This window comes from Erpetoichthys calabaricus, chromosome 1 (assembly GCF_900747795.2).
Source record: "Erpetoichthys calabaricus chromosome 1, fErpCal1.3, whole genome shotgun sequence".
In the NCBI taxonomy this organism is placed as follows: Eukaryota; Metazoa; Chordata; class Cladistia; order Polypteriformes; family Polypteridae; genus Erpetoichthys; species Erpetoichthys calabaricus.
Genome location: NC_041394.2, coordinates 139711482 through 139736271, shown reverse-complemented (window position 1 = coordinate 139736271; position 24790 = coordinate 139711482). Strand labels below are relative to the sequence as shown.

The 24790-nt window shown below is 36.4% G+C and overlaps 1 protein-coding gene across 4 annotated transcripts in view; it reads right to left on the bottom strand.

The window, feature by feature from the left end:
* Positions 1-6001: 6001 nt before the first annotated feature.
* LOC114650673 (leucine-rich repeat transmembrane neuronal protein 4-like) overlaps positions 6002-24790 on the bottom strand; it is a 651592-nt gene continuing 632803 nt past the window's right edge. For 2 of the 4 annotated variants that reach the window (XM_051923483.1, XM_051923487.1), the window contains one exon: positions 6002-8875. In XM_051923483.1, the coding sequence (XP_051779443.1) occupies positions 8672-8875 (204 nt within the window). In that variant the 3' untranslated portion in view covers positions 6002-8671. The remainder of the gene's footprint in view (positions 8876-24790) is intronic. The other 2 variants (XM_051923490.1, XR_007934190.1) reach the window with 2 other exon arrangements.

Genomic DNA, 24790 nt, shown 5'->3' with positions numbered 1-24790 from the left:
TCTGAGCTCTACAGCACACGTGCAGGCTAATATACTCCTTTTCTAAAGCAAACTGTACTCCAGAGACATGGGCACCATTGTGGAGACACACAACATAACTTAAAAAAACACAAAGGAAAGATTAATAAATCCTCAGCAACAAATTGACTCTATTTCAGTGTCAACAGATTTGCAGATCAGAAAAACATATGCTTGGGGGGCAGCTTAAGGGATCATCCGCTGTACCTCTTTTTCTCCCTCTGCAGAACAAAAGGTTGATGACCATTCCATCACTGAGGTCACTTTTGTTTTCCACTGGCCTGGGCCCGCCCCTTCCTGCATAGAATCCATATGACCAGAACTTCATCCAGTTTGAGTCAGTGCTGTGTTGTACTCCAGCTTGAAAAGATGTTATTTTCATTTTTGTAAAAAAAATAATTTTTGCTTTCATTTATTATTCATTATACAGGGTCATGGATGTGTCCACAAACCATTTTTTTCTGTTTTTGCTTCTTTTCTTGCAACAGAAATATGACTGCTGGGGAAAGATTTTTATTACCATGAGATATGAGACTTGCATGTTAAAGCAGTTGATCCTTCCTTTTTCTGACTTAAATTTATAAGAAGTTCTTCTTCATTTACAACTGAAGCAATCATTTTTCTTTTCAGATTAATTTCAATTAACTTGAAGTCCCCTCTCAAATGAACTGATTTCCTCCATTCTTTTTAATTTTCAAATGAAGTGAACTAGTTTTGACATGGTTGAAAATGATGAGAAAGGAAATACTGTACAGAACTATACTTCAGGCTTATCAATGACTGCTGTGTTTTCAGCCATTTTATGCTTTCATTTGTGCACATCTCACAATCATCAGTTAATCTTGGATTATCATGTTATCAGTATTCCTCTGCAACCTGCATCTAGGGGAAGTGAAGGTGGAAGTGGTGATGAGAAAAAGAGATTAATAACATTGGAAAAAATATGGATATCATAAAGTGAAGCCTGACTTTTAATGAATAATTCACAACAGCAGAGAAACAAACAGGGTCCACTGTTTCTACTCTGTGAGGTACTGAGTCACTATCAAAAACTGTAGTTTGCCTGATATTAAGACTATTAGTTTAAATAATTCATATTTTTTAATTTAAACTGTAACATTCTTTCTCTGTCATTTCATTAACAAGTTTAAAACATTTTTCTGTAAAATAAGTATTATGGATTTTTCCTGATTTTTCCATTAATAAATATTTTTTAGTGTAAATTCTGACTTAGATACAAAATCAGGGGTTACAACCATCCATGAAAATGGATGTACTCCAAAAAATGCCCATACATACATAGAGTGTATTGAGAAACTTTTCAAACCATTTCACTTCCTGCACTCTTTATTGTGTTGTAACTTTAATTTTAAATGGATACATATCCCTTTTTAACCCATCAATCTACACTTAATAACCTATTATGACAAACTGAAAACCTGTTTCCAGAAAAGTTTGCAAATTAATTATAAATCAGAAACTGAAAACTCTTTGTGTGGCACTCCAAATTGTGGTCAGGTGCTCCCTATTTACTTGAATTATTATGTGTCTAGAACTTGATTGGAGTCCACACATGCCAAATTTAATTGATTGGACATCATTTAGAAAGGCACACACAGCTGTATATAGAAGTACCCAAAGTTAACACTGCGTGTGCAAACCAAGTTAAGAAGTCCACGGAACTCTCTACAGACTTCTACAATACAACTGTGATGAGGCATAGATCATGGCAAGGGGATAAAACCATTTCTAAAGCTTTGAATTTTCCCAGGAGCACAGTGGCTTCAATAATGTGAAATGTGGAAATGGAGGAAGTTTGGAACCACCAAGGATCTTCCTACAGTTGGCTGTTTGGCCAAAATGAGTAATTGGGTAAGAAGGGCCATGGTTGGGGAGGTGACCAAGAATTCAATGTTCACTCTAACAGAGCTTCATAATTCCTTTGATGAGATGGGAGAACCTGTCAGAAGGACTGCCATCTCAGCAGCATTCCATCAATCAGGCATTTATGATACAGTGACTAGAACAAAGTCACTCAAGTAAAAGGCAATTGACAATAAAAAGAACAGCATTAGCAAAAAGATTTCTGGTCTGATGAGACAATCATTGAAATCTTGGGATAGAACTCCAGGCACTATGTCTAGCGGAGACCAGGCCTTACTCATGAACTGCCTAATACCATCCCTATGGTGAAGCATGGTGATGGCAGATTCATTTTACCTCAGCAACAGGGACACTGGTCAGAATTGAGAGATGTATGAATGCCATAAAATACAGACAGGTTTTTAAGGAAAACCTACTCCATGACACATGTAACCTTTGACTATGGTTCACTTTTCAATACGAGAAAGTCTGACATGTCATTGAGTGGCCCAACCAAAACCCTGACTTGAGCTTTATACAGCATCTGTAGAGAGACCTGAAGATGGCGGTTTACAGACATTTCTCATCCAGTCTAACAGAGCTTGAGAAGAACTGCCAGGAAGAATGGGATAAACTGCCAAATCATGAAGAGCAAAGCTTTATAGGGACTTACTCAAGAAGACTCAAAGCTCTAACTACTGCCAAAAGGTCTTCTATAAAGTACCGAATTAAGGGGTTGAATACTTTCAGTTTTTGATAAATTTATAAATTTATATACCCTTCTGAAAACATGTTTTCACTTTACCATTATGGGTTGAGTGTAGATTGATGGGCAAAAATGGCAAATTTTTGCCTTTCAAATTAAATCTCCAACACAATAAAGTGTGCAGAAAGTAAAGAGGCCTGAATACTTTCTGAATCCACTGTATACCATACCTGTATCAGATATACTGCATATAATGAAATTATATTCATTATTTATAATTATAATAATGCATTTTATTTATAGGGGCACTTTACGTTAGCAGTAAATCTCAAAGTGCAATATTTGTCAAGTTCACATTTCTGCTGAATAAAGTAAGAAATAAATGGATGAATATTTACATGTGTTTAGTTAATACTTATTTACCTAATATATATTTATAATAGGGCGGCACGGTGGCGCAGTGGGTAGCGCTGCTCCCTCGCAGTTGTGAGATCTGGGGATCTGGGTTCGCTTCCCGGGTCCTCCCTTCATAGAGTTTGCATGTTCTCCACGTGTCTGCGTGGGTTTCCTGCGGGCGCTCCGGTTTTGTCCCACAGTCCAAAGACATGCTGGTTAGGTGGATTGGCGATTCTAAATTGGCCCTAGTGTGTGCTTGGTGTGTGGGTGTGTTTGTGTGTGTCCTGCGGTGGGTTGGCACCCTGCCCAGGATTGGTTCCTGCCTTGTGCCCTGTGTTGCCTGGGATTGGCTCCAGCAGACCCCCGTGACCCTGTGTTCGGATTCAGCAGGTTGGAAGATGGATGGATGGATGGATGGATATATTTATAATAACATATTAATTTTGATATTTAAATGAGGTACTGTTTGTATCAGAACATCATGCTTACTTACCTTTACATGAATCTTGATTAACAGCATCAGTGGAACCATCAACATTCTCAGCTAACAGTCTTCTGCTTCTTGAGTTTATGATTCTTAAAAGCGACACAGAGATTGCTAGGACAAAACACATTTTATCCACTAAATTAGTGGATTTTAATGGCTTCTCTAACTAACAAGATTAATTTTGAAAAACTTTAATAGGACTGTAAACTGAACTTGGGTTTCATCACCACCTGCTTGACTCAACAGCTCCCATCACAAGGGTTATGGCAAAGCATTATGGAGGAGCAACGTTTTGCAAAAGAACTCCCACATTTGCATTTTCACTTGTGAACTTGGATGACTTAGTGAGCAGCCCACTGACATCTGCACTGTCATTCTGAAATGTGAAATTAACAGTAAATGACCTGCCAACATCCTTTAAAGAAAGATTCAACTGGTGTTATGGGTGCTGAAATAATAAGGGTGAACACGGGAGTAAATCCAGGGCTTATACTTAATATACGTCTTGTTAGTAATGGAAGGTGTTTTTTTTTTAAAGTGAACTTAAGGATGCATTTAGGGATATGTCCTGCACATTCTAAATAATTATCTTGTTGCTGAGGCAGTTTGTCAGATAAATCAGAAGCTGTTTCAAAATGGACTACTAGTGCAGATCTGAGAACAAGAAAGGTATAAAAAAAATGTCATCCTCTACTTCCTTAAAATATGGTATGGCATAGTGAGCAAAACCCCATTGGCAGTTTACTTATTCTATAAATAAAGTACATAAATGTAGTATATACGAGAGGGAGTCAAGCTAAAGTTAGAAAATATGTATAAAATGACACCAGTAATAAGGAGTGTGAAAATTGAACCACCACTGTGTACCGCGCTCTTTGATAAGTGCTTTTGACTCTGACTTACACTTTTGCTTACGCAATAATGAGGACCTGGCAGCTTTGAAAATGGCAGGTTGGCTGGAAACCTACTCCAAGGAAGAACTATGGTCAGTCATCCGTTTCTTACATGCTAAAGGTGAGAACCCATCAGAAATCCATCAACAGGTATCCAAGGTGTACGGTGAAGGCTGTATGTGTAAGGCTCAGGTTTACAAAAGGGTTAAAAAATTCAAGAAAGGTGTTGCTTTCGTACACGAAGCAGACTGACCTGAAAGGGGAAAGACAGCTGTGACAGCAGAAAACATTGACTCCTTGGAAAACCTGATTCGACAGATTTGGCACCGTGTGATTTCCACCTTTTTGGATCACTAAAAAAACATCTTGGTGGTTGTCGATTCAAGAGAGATGATGATGTGAAGAAAGACAAAACCTATTATTCTGCTGGAATCCAGGCACTTCCAGGCAATCCACTTCAAGTGCATTGAGAAGGGTGGAGACTACATTGAGAAATGACATTATCAGTTTTGTTAAGGTTCATTCCATTTTCTAATAAATCCCATTTTCTAACTTTAGCTTGACTTCCCCTTGTAATTTAAATACAGCATATCTCATATTAGTTAAACACGCCAATACATAGCTTCAGGCCTTTCAGGATTATAAAATATACATTCTTGGATATACTTGACTTTTTTTTCTTATACATTAATTTCCAGAATGAAGGCAGAGTTTTCAAGTTTTTTAAGAGCAAACATACTCAGTTACATTATAGTATTACCATAAAAAGGGATAAATACAATGTTAAATTTAAGAAAATAAGTTAATTGCACCAATAGAAGGTATCCTATTTTTCCACTGGGTAGTGTGAATCATGATGTTTCTCAACCAGAGGAGTATTGCTATTCAAGATGTAACAGGGGGCGGCACGGTGGCGCAGTGGGTAGCGCTGCTGCCTCGCAGTTGGGAGATCTGGGGACCTGGGTTCGATTCCCGGGTCCTCCCTGCATGGAGTTTGCATGTTCTCCCCGTGTCTGCGTGGGTTTCCTCCGGGCGCTCCGGTTTCCTCCCACATTCCAAAGACATGCAGGTTAGGTGGATTGGCGATTCTAAATTGGCCCTAGTGTGTGGTTGGTGTGTGGGTGTGTTTGTGTGTGTCCTGCGGTGGGTTGGCACCCTGCCCAGGATTGTTTCCTGCCTTGTGCCCTGTGTTGGCTGGGATTGGCTCCAGCAGACCCCCGTGACCCTGTGTTCGGATTCAGCGGGTTGGAAAATGGATGGATGGAAGATGTAACAGGGCTTCATATGAGACCAATTCCTTTCACTAATCAAATGCGGTAGAGACACTCAAGAGGAGGACTTGGGATGAAGTATTCATATAGTGTAACTTGGTCTTCCCCTTTAAGTGGCAGCTTCTTTATTCAGGATGCCATCATGTAATGGAATCTGGCCATGCCATGCATCTTCTCATAAACAGATCAGAAGAACCAAAAGGCTAGCTTACTGCTAGAGGTAAGGATAGCCAGAAGAGCTGAAAGTGACTAATAAGAGACCAAAAATAATATTGTGTGCTGTGGTGTGGAGAATATAGATCTCCTACACCCAAACTTAATTAGAATACCCTGAAATCAAATGAAATGAAAGAGTAACAACTTACAGATTTGTCAAAATGAAAGAATAATTTATGCAATTTTACACCTTTTCATAATGTAGCTTAAAATAACATTGGGAAACAGTGGAAGTAATGAAACAAAAGTTCAATGTATATAATACAAGCAGATCATAATATTGAGAGAGACTGAACAAAAAGAAAGGAAACACAGATTTTATAATTGTGAAGCACTGCAGCAGAACAATACAAGTCTTGAGTGGTGTCACTAAATCTTCTCTTTAGATTTGCTCTCAACATATGGGCTGTAAAATAATGAAACATCTAAAATGCAGAGGTTCAAATGTTATTGGACTGTGCTGCCATGGTTCCACAGAGGAATACCCATATGGTTTGAATTCAATTAAGAAAACATATCTGTCCACCAGCATGCTCTTATGGTGCATACTTTTCAAGCATTTTTTTCTTTTGTCTCCTGGTCACTTTATTTATCATTAGGGCAGACTGTATGGAGAAAAGGGAAGCTCTTCCAGATTTAAGTTTTATATGTTTTATCCATCCATCCATTCATCCATCCATTATCCAACCCGCTGTATCCTAACTACAGGGTCACGGGGGTCTGCTGGAGCCAATCCCAGTCAGCACAGGGCGCAAGACAGAAAACAAACCCCGGGCAGGGTGCCAGTCCACCGCAGTATATGTTTTATATTCATTATAATAATTGAGTAACATAATTCCTTCCACCCTTACACTTCCTGAACTCTCATAAAACAATTTTATAGTGCCTACTCTGGCACACATTTCCATTTTTTAAACTTTTCATTCTAGTCAGTATAGCTGCCAGCTTGGGAGTACTATTTCTGCAAGTGTGTGAGGAATGGAAAAGTCCACTTTACACGAATCACCTAATGCACCCCTACATTACCAAGTAATTTACACAACAGTATTAAAAATGACCACCGTATTTTAATAAATTATGACAGTCTGCATTCACTAATTGGAGACTCTTTGGATCTGGCCAGCACAAGCTAAGCCATCATTTTTACTTCATTGCTTTGTCACCATTTACCTATTAATATAAATGAGCACCTCCTGTTGGAATACAAGTATTTTCTTTTCTCACACTCATTAAAAATCGATTTGTTGTTTATATTAAAGTAAGTTTTGAATTCTAATCCAGAGAGAAGTATTTTCAGAATACTGGGTTCTATTTACATCTTGTTGATTTAATGACAAGTGGACCTGAAGACTTGTAGAACTCTGCTATACACATTTCAGAAAGTTCAAAAGTCAAAACAAAGTATTACTACAAAAATACTGAACATCAGAAACAGTTATTTAAACACCTCTTGGTTTGTAACAATAACATATATGATCTTATGTTTCCTGTAACATAAAATAAAACCTCCAGTGCATTATGGAAAACACAGAGTATCCAGTACAGCCAGTCAGAGTGCAACAGCTCCACTGGGTTAATCAGCAATTAGACTGAGGCAGCAGATTTATTTGAAATAAAAAAGAACCCAACGAGCCATTGTTAAGTATAAACAGTTGTCACTGTGAATATAGTTTAGTTTTAAAACATGTATTATGCATTTGAGCTTGAACCAAAAAAATCTGAAATTTGTCTTCAAAGGCATTTCTTTTTGAAAAAGGGATTTAAATTACTTGGTTCTGAGAAGACCAGCAGGCTGACTTGGCCTAGTACAGGAGGATTTAAAGGTACACAAATGATCAATAAATAAAGTTAAAAGGTGCTTTCCTAAAATTAATTTCTTGGGGGTCCCTAGCTATTATTTCTACTATTACCATTATTGAAGTAAACATATTATTTTTGTACACATTTCCATGCATGTTAATTAAATCAAATTCCCACTGAAGTTTTACCAAATTCATCAGTAGACAGTTGTTTCAGTTTGAGAACAGAGCAGCTCTGATTTGAGCAAAAGTTCTCATCTTGCTTGAAGGAGAAAAAAAAAGAAAAAGAAAAGATAAATTCCCAAAAAGAGTCTCTTTCCATTTATATACAAGAGAAAAACAAAAAAAAAGTGAATTAGACACATATGTGAAAAGAGTTTTGTCAAGGCTCCTGCAGCTGGAGGAAATGAGACCCAATTGCAGAGTCTCTCTGCGAAAAAACTTAGTAGATGCTGTTCAACTTCTTCTAAAGTTTAAGGTTTTACGTGTGGCTTTCAAGAAACTTTTGAAGTTAAATGTACTTGATCAATCTTTATCTCGTACAGCACCTTTCCTGGTGAACAAAACCATTATGCATTTACAGTAGAGAGTTTGACATGTTTGAACATTTTGAGCCCAGGCAGGTTAGGTAACTTGATCCAAGTCAAACAAAGATTGTGGTTGCACTCCGTGCACTCTTGAGATCACACTATGATCAGTACCTGTATTCATTTGTTAATACTGGAAAATTTAAAGAGAGGTGATTACAGAATACAAATGAAATCTAATCAGCTTGCCATTACAGTCTGAATGTTGTAAGGAGAAAATCAGTTTAATTCCAACAACGTGCTCCTAAGGTAAAACAGCTTTTACACATACTGCATCTTAACTTTGCAAGTCTTCCAGCAGCACTTATCTCAGGTTAAAGCCACTCTATAACACCTTAAAAGAAGTTGTAATATTTCATTTCATATGACCAGCACTCCACTGCTAGGCTATGCCAAGTTTCCCAAAGAAAGATATTTAGTTGTTTCCATATCTCACTACAGGCAAGACCGTGTGTCAGAGAGAGACATCGGATGGGTCATGATCTGCACAACCCCTCGTTCACGTCTTCTGGGGGTCTCCAGTCTGTGAGGTCCACTCTCATAGCTCATGTTCAGATGCAGAGGTTGATGAGCCTGGCAGTAGTCCACAATGGGCTGCTCATAGTTGTAAAATGTCAGTGAGCTGACCTGATGAGGAATCTGTAACAAAACACACAATTGAAAGGTTAGGAGCCTGGGATGCAGATGAGGAAACTCTTAAAGAAAAAGATACTTTCACCTTCTGGTATTATGTGATGTGTATTGGCTCAAAATTCATTATAATATTGTAAGCTTTGCCTTTTTTATTCAGAATTGTTTCTTTTCTATTGTTAATATTCTAGTATGTTCATGTTAGTGTAACATTAAAAAAAAACGCCACATACAAAAGCACAATATCTTATCCTACTTCTTAGCTCATTTTAACTTTGGTCACACGAAAAAAAAAATCACCCTGTTTAATATTTTTACCTGAACACTCACATTAAATCACTTAGTACAAAACCTTGCACAATTAGATCTATGAATGAGTATTTTACCAGTTAACAAGATTATTAAGCAAAAAGAATTAAACCATGAACTGAGCATGTAGAGCAGATAAAGAGATTACAACTAATGTTCACTGTAAATAAGTGTAGCTGTCACAGATTAAATCCAACAGATCCATTTCAATTTCTGTATGAAAACACAAAGTGAAGTCTTGTATCCAAATGTTACATTTGGGTTGACTTACAATCACAATGTGTTTTTCCTGGGCAGCAAGTGGAGTAGATAGCTATAGGTAAAATGCAAATATAATGTAAATGCATAAACAAAATAAGTCACACAAATTAAAAAATAATCATCAATAGTTGTAACCGAGATCAGCCAGATGAGGACACAGATATCTAGCCAAGGGTAGGTGCATAAAGTGACAGTGCTTGTATTAAAAACCATCCATAAACAAACAGTTTGAATAGTGCTGTGCATCAGTTCTTCAATAAATAAATAATCCTTAAAAGTCAAAATAATGTGGAGGTTAAAAATCCAATAAACACATATCCATAAAACTTGAGGTTAAAACAAGGATGAAACAGTCCTTTAAAAACTAACAAGCCTAACTGCATCCCTTTAAAATGGTCATCATCCCATCTTACCCTATTCAGCTCTCACAGCATGCACAGACATCACCCAAAAGGTGCAGACAAACTTCAGTCCTTTCCATGTACCTGCTGCCTATCCCATGGTGTTGTACAGGGCGCTGTTGAGCCTCCACTCTTTTGACTCCCATTGCCATCTCTGGCCTGGCGGGGGAGTCCCCCGGAGTATTTGTGGTTGCTCCTGCTAACCGGCTGCTCATCTGGAGAAACCTTCAGCCCACTCTTGAGCGAAAGCCACATGCTTCACCCCCAGTGCTTCATTCCTGTCCACCTGCTTCCCTCTATATTACACCTTTTCACTTGCTCACTTGCTGTTTCTCTTCTCTCCATCCATTAATCTCCACTCTCTCTCTCTCAAACCTCTGTTCCTTCTCCTGATCTTTTATCTATTTTTAACTCTCTGTCGTGCAGGCTTATGTTATACTCAGCTGCCTAACTGGGTGTAGGGGCGATTAACCACTTTATCTGTGGCAGCATTGAGGTCCCTGACTGATCCGCCCGCCTCTTCACTGTTATGCGGCTAAATCAGCCAGCACCTCACCCAACAACGCTACATAATTTTTGGACCATCAAGCGCAGCAGAGAAAGCTTGAAACCTCACAAGTACGCAGTGTGATCAAAACATACTGTGAATGTTTTAAAAAAGAAATGTTTATTGCAGTAAAAGATTTACAACTACTAGTCACCCTCAAAGTACTCTCCTCGACTTTGAATACACTTATCCCAACACTCCTGCCACTTTGCGAAGCAGTTCTGAAAGTTTTCTTTCGAGAGTGTCTTTAGTTGGGCTGTTGTGGCTGCCTGGATCTCCTCAATGGATTGAAATCGTTTGCCTTTCACGGTCATTTTCAGTTTAGGGAACAGCCAGAAGTTGCACGGTGCCAGATACGGCGAATAAGGTGGATGCGGACACAGCGTAATGTTTTTGTTTGACAGAAATTGTCGTACTAGAAGGGATATGTGACAAGGAGCGTTGTCATGATGAAGAATGAAACCGTTTCAACATTTTCCTTGGTTGAAGGACGTCCTGATCTTTTCTTGTCTTCAACTGAGTCAGATCCATTACGAAATCAATCAAACCACTTATAAACAGTCTTAATTGTCAGTGCAGTGTCACCATAAACCGATTTTAACATCTGATGGGTTTCCTGAGCTTTTTGCAATTTGAAACAAAATTTCATGTTATTGCGTTGCTCGATATCCATTATTAACGGCAAACTTGAAAAACACACTTGAACTCAACAGTGGCTGACAAACGACTGACAATATCAAACAAGTTGAAACTTGTCACAAACTACGCTCTAGGATGGACATGTCAGAACCTGCATTGAATTGTTTTGTGTTGCTCTTGGATGGTGCTCTGCATCAACATTCACCATACTTTTTGATCACACCTCGTATTAATTTACCCTTCCACAGCAGCTCTTCATGTCTCCTGTCCTACTAATTTTATATATGTCTTTACATTAGCTCAGTCACAATTATTCTCACTCCCTGTACATCACAATGTTGCTGTTCCACTAAGATTTTAGAGGCATCCCCAGTAACTTATACAGTATTTTCATTGTGCCAGTGTAGGTCTGCCTTTTATCACTGGACTGGCTTGCCAGCTCTTGTTTGTTGTTTTGCCCCTCTTTTTTTTCCAGCAATGACTGTCAACCTAATGTCCAAGTAGGAGACATTAATTCCTCAACACTGAGCAAAAAAGAATGGAATTAGATAATATAAAATTAAATTGAGCATTTTCTTCCCTGTGAATATTGCATATACTATTTTAGGTTAAAATAAATCTTTTAATTTTGTTATAATATAATATACTCTGCCTGAACTGCTCAAGTCAGGTCTGTGTATTTTTTATTTTTCTAAATTCCATGTGCTTCTCGGTACTGTTTACAGCTGCTACCTTTTTCCAGCCATTTGATTTGAGTATAATAGCCCTCTGGCATTAAAACACCTCCTCCCTCATATAATTATGACCCCTAAAATATTTATTTGCTCATGCAAATGAACAAAGGGTGGATTTACAAAAAAAATCCAAGTGATTATTTTTATATTGCCATTAGTTTATAGCCCAAACTTTATTTGTATTACAATTGACATTTCTCTAAATCTTGAGAGTAAAAAGAGATATGCAGATTATATTAGTTTTTTCAATAAGTAGGAGTGAATCTGAAATGCCAGTAAAAATACTGTTTCACTAGTTTTATTTGTGTTTTTTCCCATTATTGTAATACTTTACATGTAATTCTATGTGCTGTTAAACTAATGATGAGTTTAAACTGGGGATGTTTCCAACTGAAACGTTCATCAAGCCATCAACAACATTTATTGGTAACTTTAAAACGATATATTACTAATTTATAAATGATTATTGGTTGCCTGTCTTGGAGTAAGTCTAAGTTAAGAAGTCAAAAACAAATTTAAAGGGCCTTACAAACTATAAAATAGGCATGTAGTAGAGCAAATTTCACAGCTCGCTACACTGACAAAATAACACTTAACTGATTCCTAACCAATCTCAGTTACAACAAATAACATATTGTAAAAGTGCAACCAATTTAAATATCATAATTTGTCTAATAATTCCGAACACTCAGATGTTCTCTTGCACCCCGAGTCTTCTAATTAGATGTTGAGTATGCACGTTGATGGCTTCGTGGTGAGCTGCGGTTAGCACTGCTATGTTATCACTCCACTGTCTTAGGCTCCAAACTCCATTGGAAAATCTAAAAAACTTTTTAGACATTTTCCTTTTACCTACATTGCCTTTCTTTAGTTTTTTGGGGTTCTCCTACAACATGCACAATAGCTTGGTGACTATAAATTGGTCTGGTGTGTTTATATTGCACAGGGTCAATGATATTTCATTATATACTCCACCCAAACTTTTTATGTTTGTATGTTACTTACCCTATGTAGTTTGTTGTGATTGCTGATAAAAATTTTAATGTCATGTTTTTAAGTAGCATAGATAGATACTTCTGAAATCATCAGGGCATATCATAAATAGAAAAACACAACACATAATATTTTGCTTTTGAATTGAAGAATTGTCTATACCCTTCATTCATTGGTCAAGAGTACTGTCTTGAATTCAAAAGGAAGTAGTGGTATGCAAAAGGCAGTAAAATGGGAATGAGTCTTCCTGTTTATAATGTGAACTAATAATTCTGGAAGTATCTAACAATAGTGAGATTTTTTTTTTCATGGACATTTTTCACATCGTTTGCTGTTGTATAGCATTGGTCAACATTGGCTTCTCTTATATCATAAACTTTATTTCAGATTTAATTCAGATTTCCAAAATAAATATGGTTTTACCTTTGAATTCTTTCATTATACACCTGCCTTAGAAGATTCACAGATCCTTGGGATCTTTTATCAATATTTATCAGTTTGTAAATGTTAATAAAAGATAAGCATTCTGTATATGGGATATCTAGAAATTATGTGGTTAAGCAATCCAATTCACTGGCTAAGCAAACGATATCGACTCAAAGAATGAAACTGCTGTAAACATGCTTTACCACATAACTGACACACAAACATTGACAAATTATTGTAGATGTTTTTTGCAAACTGCAGTATGCTGTTTTTATTCCCACTTATAGAATTTCAATAAGGAAAGGAGGGGGTAAAAACTGGATAGATGAGTGGTTATGCTACCAGTATATACCAGATATTCCAGTGGAGGAGGAGATACCCTGTTGCCAGTGGTAATAAACCTGGTCTTGTGATGGGTTACCACCATGGCCACAACTGATTCTTGTCTTGAGAACATAAATGCCAGGATTGGGTTTTGATCTTTCACAAGCCAGTACTGAAATATTAATTAGAGTTAATAAATACTGTACAATTTATCCATGATTTAAAAATATGCAAGCATATTTTAAGTATATGCATGTCAATGATAGGAGTTTCTCTTAATTGTGTCATATATTTTGCAATCATATTCTTAACCAATAAATGTTTGAAAATGTTATTTACACAAAGTTAAACAAACTTCTCCACTATCTTAAAACAGTGATTAATTTATACTGTTAACGTTTGTGAGGTCACTGGGTGATGTGTGCTGCTAGTGGACTTGGTCTGTCCATTTCTTCAAGCAAATGAACAAGAAACACTTTTTCAGAAAATGATTTCACTTGCAGCACCAACACAGTTTTTTTCTTGTTGAAACCAGACTTTAATTTCTAATCTTACATTTACTTCTGTTAATAACTGAGAAATAATTGCTTTGCTATTTAGACAGAAAATCTCGTAAATAAGATTAGTGAATTAGCCTGATCATTGTTGGTAGAAATACAATAAACAAAAGTACTAGGGTGTTGTACCGGATTACATCTTGCCTGAAGAAGGGGCCTGAGTTGCCTCGAAAGCTTGCATATTGTAATCTTTCTAGTTAGCCAATAAAAGGTGTCATTTTGCTTGGCTTTTCAATAAACAAAAGAAGAATCTGTGAATAAATTATCTCTCTGCTGTATTGAATAAGTATGGTTTAAAATATCATTGTTATTGCAGGCCTCATACCATGAGCAGTAGGTAGGATATTTTACTTCAGATTATATAAAAATGGCTGATTGTAAATATGCAAGTACATAAACAGAAGAAATCATTTGACAAGAATTGAGGAACATTTGAAGTGCAGGTATATTATTGAACAGTCAATTCAGCTTTTAATAGAATGAACTGTGGTTTTATTTATACATTAGAATTCATTGAGGAAGCACTACATGTATACAGAACAATCAGAGAAGGGCATATGATATAATTTTGGAAGGCTTTTAATAAGGTCCCACATTGGCAGCTTGTGATCAAACTTAAAGAAATGGTAGTTCAAGGTGCAGTGTGCAGTTGAAGACAAGAATATATAAATAACAAACTGGTTAAGTTTTATGATACCTGAGTTGAATCTTTTCAGTATAAGTAAACAGAGCAGACATGATAGAAGCATTCAGAATTATGAAGGGAATTAACACTGAGGACCTGCAAAATTAAACTGAATAATATCTTGCAAAAGTTGGGTGAAAAGGATTAATTAGGTATGTTGAACTGAATGGCTTGTTCTTGTCAAAATCATACTTCTCTTTTTATCACCCTTCTCATTTCCAAGGCACTGATTTATGTTAAACATTTGCTCAGAAAAACATCTGATTTTTGAATATCAATAATCTAATGAAATAAATTACTTAATGTATCAAAAAGTCCCATCTGCAACCACCCTGAATTGCATTAGGTAAAAATGCAAAACTTGGCTAACTGATGTCAAGAGTATGAGCCAGCCACAAAAAAACAAAACAAAAACAATTTTTTTCTTATACATGCCAAGTGCTAATCAACTAATAGAATCTCCCATCAATTAATTAATTTCTTTAACTGCTTAGTCCCACTATCCCAGCATCATCAGGCATGATGCAGGAACCAACCCTGTACTGGATTTCAGTTCATTACAGGGTTGACTCACACATATTACCCGTGCTCAAACACAATTGATAAATTTTAGGATTGCCAGTTTCTTTGATGTGGGAGGAAGAGCCAAACAGATGGGGGGAGGATGTGCAAACTCCACACAAATAGTGTCTGGGCCACTGCAGCAGCTAAGTGCTAATTCTTGTTCCTCTGTGCTGCCCACTACAGGAATCATTCAGCCTGAAAATTAAACATAACATTGAAATCTTATTTGAAATCCACAATTTATGCATTTTACATGCACTAATCCTACATTTGAATTAACCACTTAATCAAGTAATTTTAAAATTGTGTGTACTGAATTTCCACTGCTAAGCCCCGAGTAATGTATACCTTTGCTAAAAAAAAAAAATATAATACAAAATCAATGGCAGCAACATATGGTAGTACTTTAGGTACTGCAAAAATGCATCTCTTACTTATTTACTCTTATGTAACAAAGCCTTAAGAAGGGCTTCTTTTGATGTAATACTTACAAAGCATTAGTAAAGCGTTTATTCATCTGTGCAATGTGGCCTACTAAAATAACTTCACTTTGAAATTGTCGGAAGAGACATATTTCTCTTTATATTGCATACTTCAGTATAAAACCTGTAAATCCTTCATATTTATAAGTTATTGTACCAGCGGTTCAAAGGCTCTTAATACAATGCAATGCACAGAGGTGAATAACCTACTGTATTTACTGATACTTTATAAGCATAAAGAAGACCAAAAGAAGTAGGGTGTAAGAAGAATAAATGAGTAATAAATGCATTTTTGCAGTAATTAAACTAAAATGTTTCCATTTATTATAGAATAATTAGGTAATTAATGTGCTTTATCATCAATAAATTTATTGAACATGTTGTATATATTAAGGTAATGCTTCAGGGAACAGATGGACAAAATCATATCTGCACAGAAACCATCTACAACAACTACAATTTATTTCTATAAAGGCAAAGATCGCACAAAAAATGCCTGAAATGGACTTTACCAGGCCCTGTTTAATTAGCAGACCCTTAGCCTCGACTCTCTACGAAGATAGGAAAAATCTCCCAAAAAACCTTGCAGGAAAAACGAAGACGTCATGGTGAGGGAAATTCAAAACGAGACTCCTTCCAGGTGGGCTTGGTGTGCAATGGATGTTAAAAAATGGGGCAGAATAGGATAAATACAAGACAATCTACTCCTGTCCATCCTGTATTCCAGGCCCTCTTCAGTCACTGCACAGTGTTACATGCAGAAGTCAGATGTCTGGTTTTTAATGATGAAGGTCTCTGCTGGGTCTGTCACTAGTGGTGAAACATCCTTTTGTTTAAAACTGAATCTACTGTACCTTCCATATAGAGGTTGAGCTTCCTACCAATTAATTCTTGCAGTCAACTGACTCCCATATAAATAAGGTTTATTGCGTTTTAATTCCAATATGAGTAAAAGTCATTCTTTTTGTGTTGAAGAAGTCTGTAAGCTTTGTGTTTAAATCATCTTGTAATGTACCTTATTAATTTTGTTGCATTGTATTGTGCTTCTATGTTGTTTGTAACTTGCGATGTTTGTGACTGATACAGCGACGGATTAACTGGTCATGATCTGCTGTGTTGTAAATTCTTCTAAGTAAGGTGCAGGGTGGCAATTTTAAAATGACTGTATAAAAAATGAATAATTAATCTTATAACTGAAGAAAACACAATAATATTGCAGTAAATAGCCTCTTGGCAATGCTAGTTCCCGATTACACCTGATCAAGTAAAACCTGAAATAGATGTTTTCCTAAATTACTGAAGCTGAACCTAAAAAGTTAAAGTTGAGTGAGAGACAGAGAAGGAGGTTTTTTTTTTGCTTCTGGGAATGTAAAGAGAAGTTAATTAATAAATTAAAATAATGCATCAAGCCAAATTTAAGATTCTCTTGACATAAATAAAGCAGGCACAAGATGACTTGAAATCACAGTTCTCAATTACCCACTAATGCACATGGAAATTAAAGCTATGAGCAAATTTAATTAGTGACACACCTAATGGTAGGTCATTGTGCAGGGCAGCATCACTGCTGGATCAGCATTTACAACAGGACTGATGCTGTGATTTCAACTCATTGCTTAGAAACTGCAGAAGTGCCTAGAATGCATATCAGCTAGACACAAGATGACTTTGATGAACGGCTTCCCATTAAGAAGCACTGTGCTCAAGTGCAGAGGGTTGCAAGGTTACGCAGAAATTCCTGAAATTCTAGAGTACATTTTTTGTTTAGACTGTTCAGCATCAGCCTTGAAGAATTGAGGCTTTCTTTCTTTTTTGTTAAATTTGTGCAAAAGTTAAACAGTAGAGTAAGACTAAATAAGCTTGCTTAATTAGGGCTTGACAATCTATTTTTTTTTCAGTCATAGTTAACAGTATACAACATTGATAACAATACCAATAGTCAAGGCAACGGTTTATTTTAAAGTGTATTACACAAGGTATATTGATCATTTTTATGATCTTTGAAATTTGAAAAATGTAGAAGAATTCTAAAAGCTAAACTGAAATATTATAGTAATCAAAATTGTGCAAATGTTATCAAAGGCATTTAACATATTATAAAATGGGTAGTTGGAATTTTTGTTTTCTACTCAAATTGGAATGCAACCTAGTACAGTAGAGACCTTTTTGCTTCATTTTTATATAAAAAACTGTATGTACCATGAACAAGAAATCTGCTGTCTCACTTCACTTTAGAGCAGAGGGGGAATCTGTGGAGACTGTGTCAGTTCTCTCTATCTTCATGTGTTTTTACTGTGGATATTCTGATCTTTTTCTCATATCTTAAAAACATGATTGCTAGACTGATTGCTGCTATCACATTGCCTCTGCATGAGTGGGTAGAGATGTATATATAATTATGGCCTGAAATGGACTGGCAACAAACCTGGGGTTGTTTTCTACCTAGCATTAAGCTGCCCTTAACTGAGTACTGAAACTAGAAGTTTCAGAAAAGGCAATGAGTGCATGATTGGGTGTGCCCAGTGAAGGACCAAATCTGTTATGGATTTTTATATAGATGCTTTGAAGTCATTCTGCAAAGGACTTGGTGTATATCTACTTTGCTCGCCAACCGCCCTGGCCTGCACTACACGCCAGTCACTTCACGTCTCTGCCACTCACATTGTGAAGAGGGGGGCTGAACGCACCCCAAGGAGACCCGGTTGCTCCTCTGAAACCCCCTCTTAAATGGAGATACAATGGGAAACAAATACAAAAAAGGAGGGTTTTTTTTTACCTCCTCTTTTTATGAATCGGCTGCTGGCTTGCTGCTGCTGCCGTGCTGCATGATCTGCATCTCATGCAGTGCTTCGAACATTTAAAATCCTGTACAGCAGCTGTCCTACTCTTTGTCTTTTATTTCCAGCCCCGGGCGTGGTTAAATCTTTTGGCAAAAAGTCAGGTCTCGTGGGATGTGAGTTCTTGATTTTTTTAATTTATAATTTAAAAATGGAATAAGAATCTAAAAATCTAACAATATCACATTAAACTTCGATAAATTCTGAAAAGAATGATACCAAACATATATATCTAGGTTTTAAAGTAAGCTCGATTTAAAGCGTGACAAAAAACGTGACATAAAAACATCACATAAAATCATTGCACAAAATCGCTGCACTTTTAGGCTTAGGATTTTATATATACAGGGTATACAGAGTTTCATTTTGCCGATGTGCTCGCCCCCCCTTGTCTATCAGCAGGTAAGCAAGTTAAGCGGGCTTTTTAACTTGGGCCTCCCTTGCCGGCTCTTTGAGCTTCATTCATTGTAGCCTCACACTTCTGGACTGACTTGCACTTCTGGGCCGGACAGACAGACACACATACTTCCACGTGTAGACGTATATATATATATATATATATATATATATATATATATAAAATATATACTATATTGCCAAAGTGCAGAAATTTACTGACTGCATCGTAATACATCGTAGTGCATTGTTGCACCCACCACTTGACAAACCAACTCAGGAACCCAGATTAGGACCCAAATGCAGCGATGTGGCATGTGACATCTCAGCACCACACTAGTTCAGATGGAATGGAACCAGTATGAGGTTTTTTTTATGGTGGCTGGAGTGCCAATTCTGCCACCAACCCCCAGGTTTTTCCTGAAGGTTGTAGGGCCTATATGCAGTGCTGGATGCAGATTAACATCATACCAATTGCAGGTTAAGGGCCTTGCTCAAGGACCCAATGAAATATTGGCATTTATGGGATTCGAACTGGCAACCTTACTATTGCCAGTGCAAATCCCTAGCCTCAGAGCCAGCACTCCACCACTAAGAACATTGAGAATGTCATTTCAAGATTGTTTATTAATTATGACGTTAATACACAATGGAAGGTCTGAAAACTGAAAGTACTGCTAATGAGAATGTTTTAGGAGTCATAGTGGACTTATCACTATATACTTCCAGATGGTGTTCAGAAGCCATTCAAAAAGGCTAACAGAATGTTAGGTTAAATAGCAAGATCTGTAGAGTACAAATCAAAAGAAGTTATGCTTATGCTTTATTCAGCACTAGTGAAGCCGAACCTGAAACATTGTGTGCAGTTTTAGTCTATGGGCTACAAAAAAAAAACATGGCAGCACTAGAAAAAGTCTAGAGAGTGAATGGACTGGTTCTGGGACTGTAGGGGATGAGTTATGAGAATGAAAAAAAAGGAATTGAACCTTTTCAATTTAAAGAAAATGAGATTAAGAGGGGACATGGTTGAAGTGTTTAAAAATTTTAAAGAAATCAGTACATCGTATTGGGACTGTTACTTTAAATTGACTTCAAGAAGAACTTGGGGACACAGTTGGAAACTGGTTAAAGGTAAATTTTGCACCAACATAAGAACGTTTTTCTTCAAACAGAGAACCAAAAATACCATTTGCTTCTCAAATACATGGAATTAGTGTGGTAGACTCTACAACAACAACAACATTTATTTATATAGCACATTTTCATACAAAAAAGTAGCTCAAAGTGCTTTACATAATGAAGAAAAGAAAAATAAAAGACAAAGTAAGAAATTAAAATAAGACAACATTAGTTAACATAGAATAAGAGTAAGGTCCGATGGCCAGGGAGGACAGAAAACATCTACGACTTTAGGGACCTTCAAAACTAAACATGATGTCATTTAGGAGGAATTAAGTGGATAGGATTTGTGAACTGGACTGAAGTGGGCACCGAACATTTTGTCTCTTGTCAAAAAGGCTGTGTGAAAACTTTCCAAAGACTGTTTCAAAACCTTCACATTTTCCAGACATTTGTTTCACTTAGCTCATTATATTTCAAGGCAAATCATTCCAATTACATGACATACAATGTGTTAACAAAGTGTATAATCTCAGATACAGATTTAAGTGGACTACTGAAATTATGTCCATATTTCCTGAGGAAGAAAAATCAACAACAAAATAGTGTTTATTAGTTGATTAATATAAGGACTAAATGTGAGTAACGCAAATGTAACTTATATTTGAATGGTATGAGGATGAATGGATGCTGTCTCCTGTCACAAGTAATTTCAGCTTTTACAGTCAGTTCTACCTAATGACTGGTTCTACATTATACACAGGCATTAGCAATAGCAAAGTCATTTACAAAATGTGAGAGCCTAAAAAAATAGAACAAAGGCTGTTTTATGGGAATTCTAAAACAATAATCTTAAATTGAAAAGTTTGATTTCACAAAGTTAGCCGTAAAGTCAGGAAAAAATATAAAAAAGAGAGAGAGGTTTGTAATATTAATGCATCAGGTGTACGGCATTTAAAATTTGAGTTAATTTGACTTGGCCGTTAAATATTTCCCTTCATAAGTGTTGTTAACCAGCTAACATGTCCTCTCTATAGCTGACACAAAACATAAATCTGAAAAATTATTTTTCTGTCAAACCTGGTATGAAAAATGTGTTGATACAATTGTTTGTGCAAACATCCTGAATTATCTTTGTATTCAGTAATTCATGTGGCAATAATAGCATAATGTTTGAAGTTTTATTTTTAGAAATTAAAAGTTATTGGAGATCAAATATCAGTCAATAACTTTAGTATGTGCACATTAAGATAAATCAGGTAGTCCATGTCGATCACATCATTCTTTATACACGACTTACATTAAATCCCCCACCCCATCCAAACTGTACATTACATACATTGTAATTATGATAAGATTCAAAGTTTTTGTGAAACTCATCCCCAGTTTAAGAGAACAGAAAGCAGAAGTATGTAATTTTGAAGATGAAGCAACACAAACGTTATCAGTGTAACAGTATTGGTAACCATCAAACTCTTCAGCCTCACTGAGACCAAGACAAGCTCTAATTGCTAGTGATGCTCCTATTTATTCTTTTTTCTTTAAAAGTGTCTGTCCTCTTATTTGAATTCTTTTGAGGCTTGTGAAAGAGCCATTTCCCTTCCCATTGAACAGGCATCTAGCTCTACTCCAGCCTGTGTAAAACTTGAGGATAGTTGACTTCCCGCTGAGCCCACAGAGAGCTATCTCCCAGCTACCACACTACTTTCTTGGAAACCCAGTAGAAGGAACTGATTGATTTGTAACAATACAAGCATGTTGTTAAAATATATTTTCAGCAAGCGACTCCTTCAAGTTTGAGTGTCAAACCCTCAGGAGTCCAAATAGTTACTTAGGAAACACATCTTGGGTAGGGTACTACTTTCTAGAACATGTCCCCAAACGTTCCCATGTTATCATACTTCAGTTAATTCTTTTCCACATGGTGATACAAAGAATTTGCTTCTATTTAGAAAAATTAGTTAAGATTCTGTAGTCCCAAAAGCTAATACAAGGGCATAAAGGATAAGGAGGTTGGCAGGAGCAGGATTAAGGGTAATAGGATAAAAGGAAGGATTGAGGAGGATGTTTGTGTAAATTGTGGTATATTCAGACTCTGGGAGGGATGAACAAGAGGGTGTCCTAACTTTAAGCATGTTAGTACAGTCAGATGGCGTCCCAGTAATAATTGCAATCATGTTCTTAATCATTGGGCAAGCCCAACTCATCATTATCCTAAAGCGGATTATGCACATTTTCATATATTATACAATGTTTTTTTGGATGCTTGAACTGTATATTCTAAGCATATTCTTTGAAACTTGTTGTGCGTGAATCATTAACAGCATCCTTTACAGAACAAAAACTATAAGAATGGAAATGCCGCTTCCAGGTTGAACATAACACTTTTAATACAGTGTCTAGTAGTCATGTGAAATATACTGTCATAAAAACAAATTACCAATGTCGTTTTAGCCTGCACAACCGATGTTTATAGCTGTTTGCCACTTTCTTGATAAAATTGACCATATTTGAGCATACTAAATACCAGCACTGCACAACCTTAGAATCAAACCTAATAGGCCAGCCATGCATGAAATCTTGGCATATTCTAAAAAAAACATGTTGATCTGCATTTCAGCTACACATAAAATGATTTGGTCTATTTAAGAGACCTACATGCATAATTAGAAAATGCCCTATAAACAAATTCATTGGTATCTTTGCATTATGCAAAAGTAAACATTTTTAAACACCTTCCTGCTAATTGTTTAGCACACTGATCCTTACTATAAAAAGAGATTTTCCGTTGCTGACATCCAGTCAGCAATGAAATACCTGTTTACGTTTTTTAATAGTTCACTGATTTTAAGTATAATAAGTGCATTGAAAATCATTAAGTCTTTTTTCTATAGAAGATCATAAGAAACTAAAAGGTTTTCTATGCACCTAACAACTAAAAAAATGGAGTTAGCAAAGAAAATGTGTACACCTGATATGTTCATCTCTATGATATAATGTTCAGATTCAGACTAAAGACACTATGCAAAATGTGTTAATTGACAATAAACAATAAAACCTCTTATCACTTTTGCCATGTACTCTTTTATGCACGTTTACCCCATAATAAAATCCAATCTTTCTCTGTGTAAGTGTGTTTTTGAATACACTTTGTGATACTACCTTTTAGTTTCTGCTCTGTAATAAATGCTGCCAGGAGTAGATTCTGGCTCCATGACCCTGCATTGCATTAAGCTGAGCTAAGAATGGCGGATATAAATTTCCTTTAGATGTTATCAGTCCATCAACTTGGTCCAAATCATGGGGGTCATGGGGTTCTAAAGACAATTCCCAACAGCATCAGATGCAAGGCAGGAAACAGTTCTAGATTGGAAATCCATTGCATGGCACCTTCATAATCCCAAATTCGGTCTATCATACTCTTCGCAATGTGAAATGAGAAGAGAAGGAACCTACAGGGAAGTCCATTCAGTGAGTGGCTGAGCCAGGATTCAGACTCAGCCTCCTGGCACTGTGAGACAGCAGGACTAACAACTGCACTAACCTGCCATAACTTTAAGATGATATTTGCTGTTGGTACATGGGAACAGATGTTAACTGTGCTGCTTCGTGTATCCATCATCCTGGTTACTATTGAGTTTGCACGTTCTTAATGTATCTGCATTTGTTTTCTCTGAATATTCAGATTTCCTTATTTGTGTCTACTCCCACATGTTAACCTTATTTCAGTAGCATTTCTTACTAGATTTTGTTTTTATATGTACATCATGATCATTATTTTTATATGCATCCACCACGTAAATACAACTGGTCAGCTGGTGGTGCCTCCATGGCTAAGGATTTATGCTGTATCTATAAGGTTGCTGGTTCAAATCCTTTTACTGCCAGAAGGGATCCTACTCCGTTGTGCCCTTAACTTGAAAATTGTTCTATGGGTCACTTTACAATGGTTGTCCCTGTGCTCTGACCTCGAAACATCATGTGAAAGACAATTTCCCTTTAGGGATTAACAAAGTGTATCAAATAAAATATATTAATATAGAACCCGTAATTTTAAGGTAATTGGAACTTTAATTTTTGTTACGTAATCATTCAGTGTAAGAAATGTAAAGTACCATATAACTATTATGATGATGATGACTATTAATTAGAACTTCTCAGACTGACCAAAGCAATTTTTGGCAGATAAAGTTTCTTTTGTTTAACTAATTCCCTCTATCTGTAAATTTGCAGTATATCCAGGTGGATGTTTTCATTGTATTGTCTTTGATATTTCCATTGCAACTAAAGAATGATTGTCACACAAAAATAAATGTCAGTATTTCAAATTAGCATAAATGTCATCAAAGCCTGAGTAGCATAATAATGCATTGGTTAGTGCTGTTCAGTCTCAGATTATTTCCCCCAGTTTGTGGCTGAACATTTGGACTTTTCAAATTTTTCTCCATGCACTACAGTTTTCCTCCCACATTCATCAAAACGTGCTGTTTAGGTTATTAAATGACTTTACATTGGTTATGTGTAAGAGTGAGTGATGGACAGAGACCCTCTTTAGATATATTTCCTGTCATGCATGTGATGTTTCTGTGATAGGGTCTGGACCCACCATAATCATCAATTGGATAAATTGAAATAGAGAATGTTTTTAAT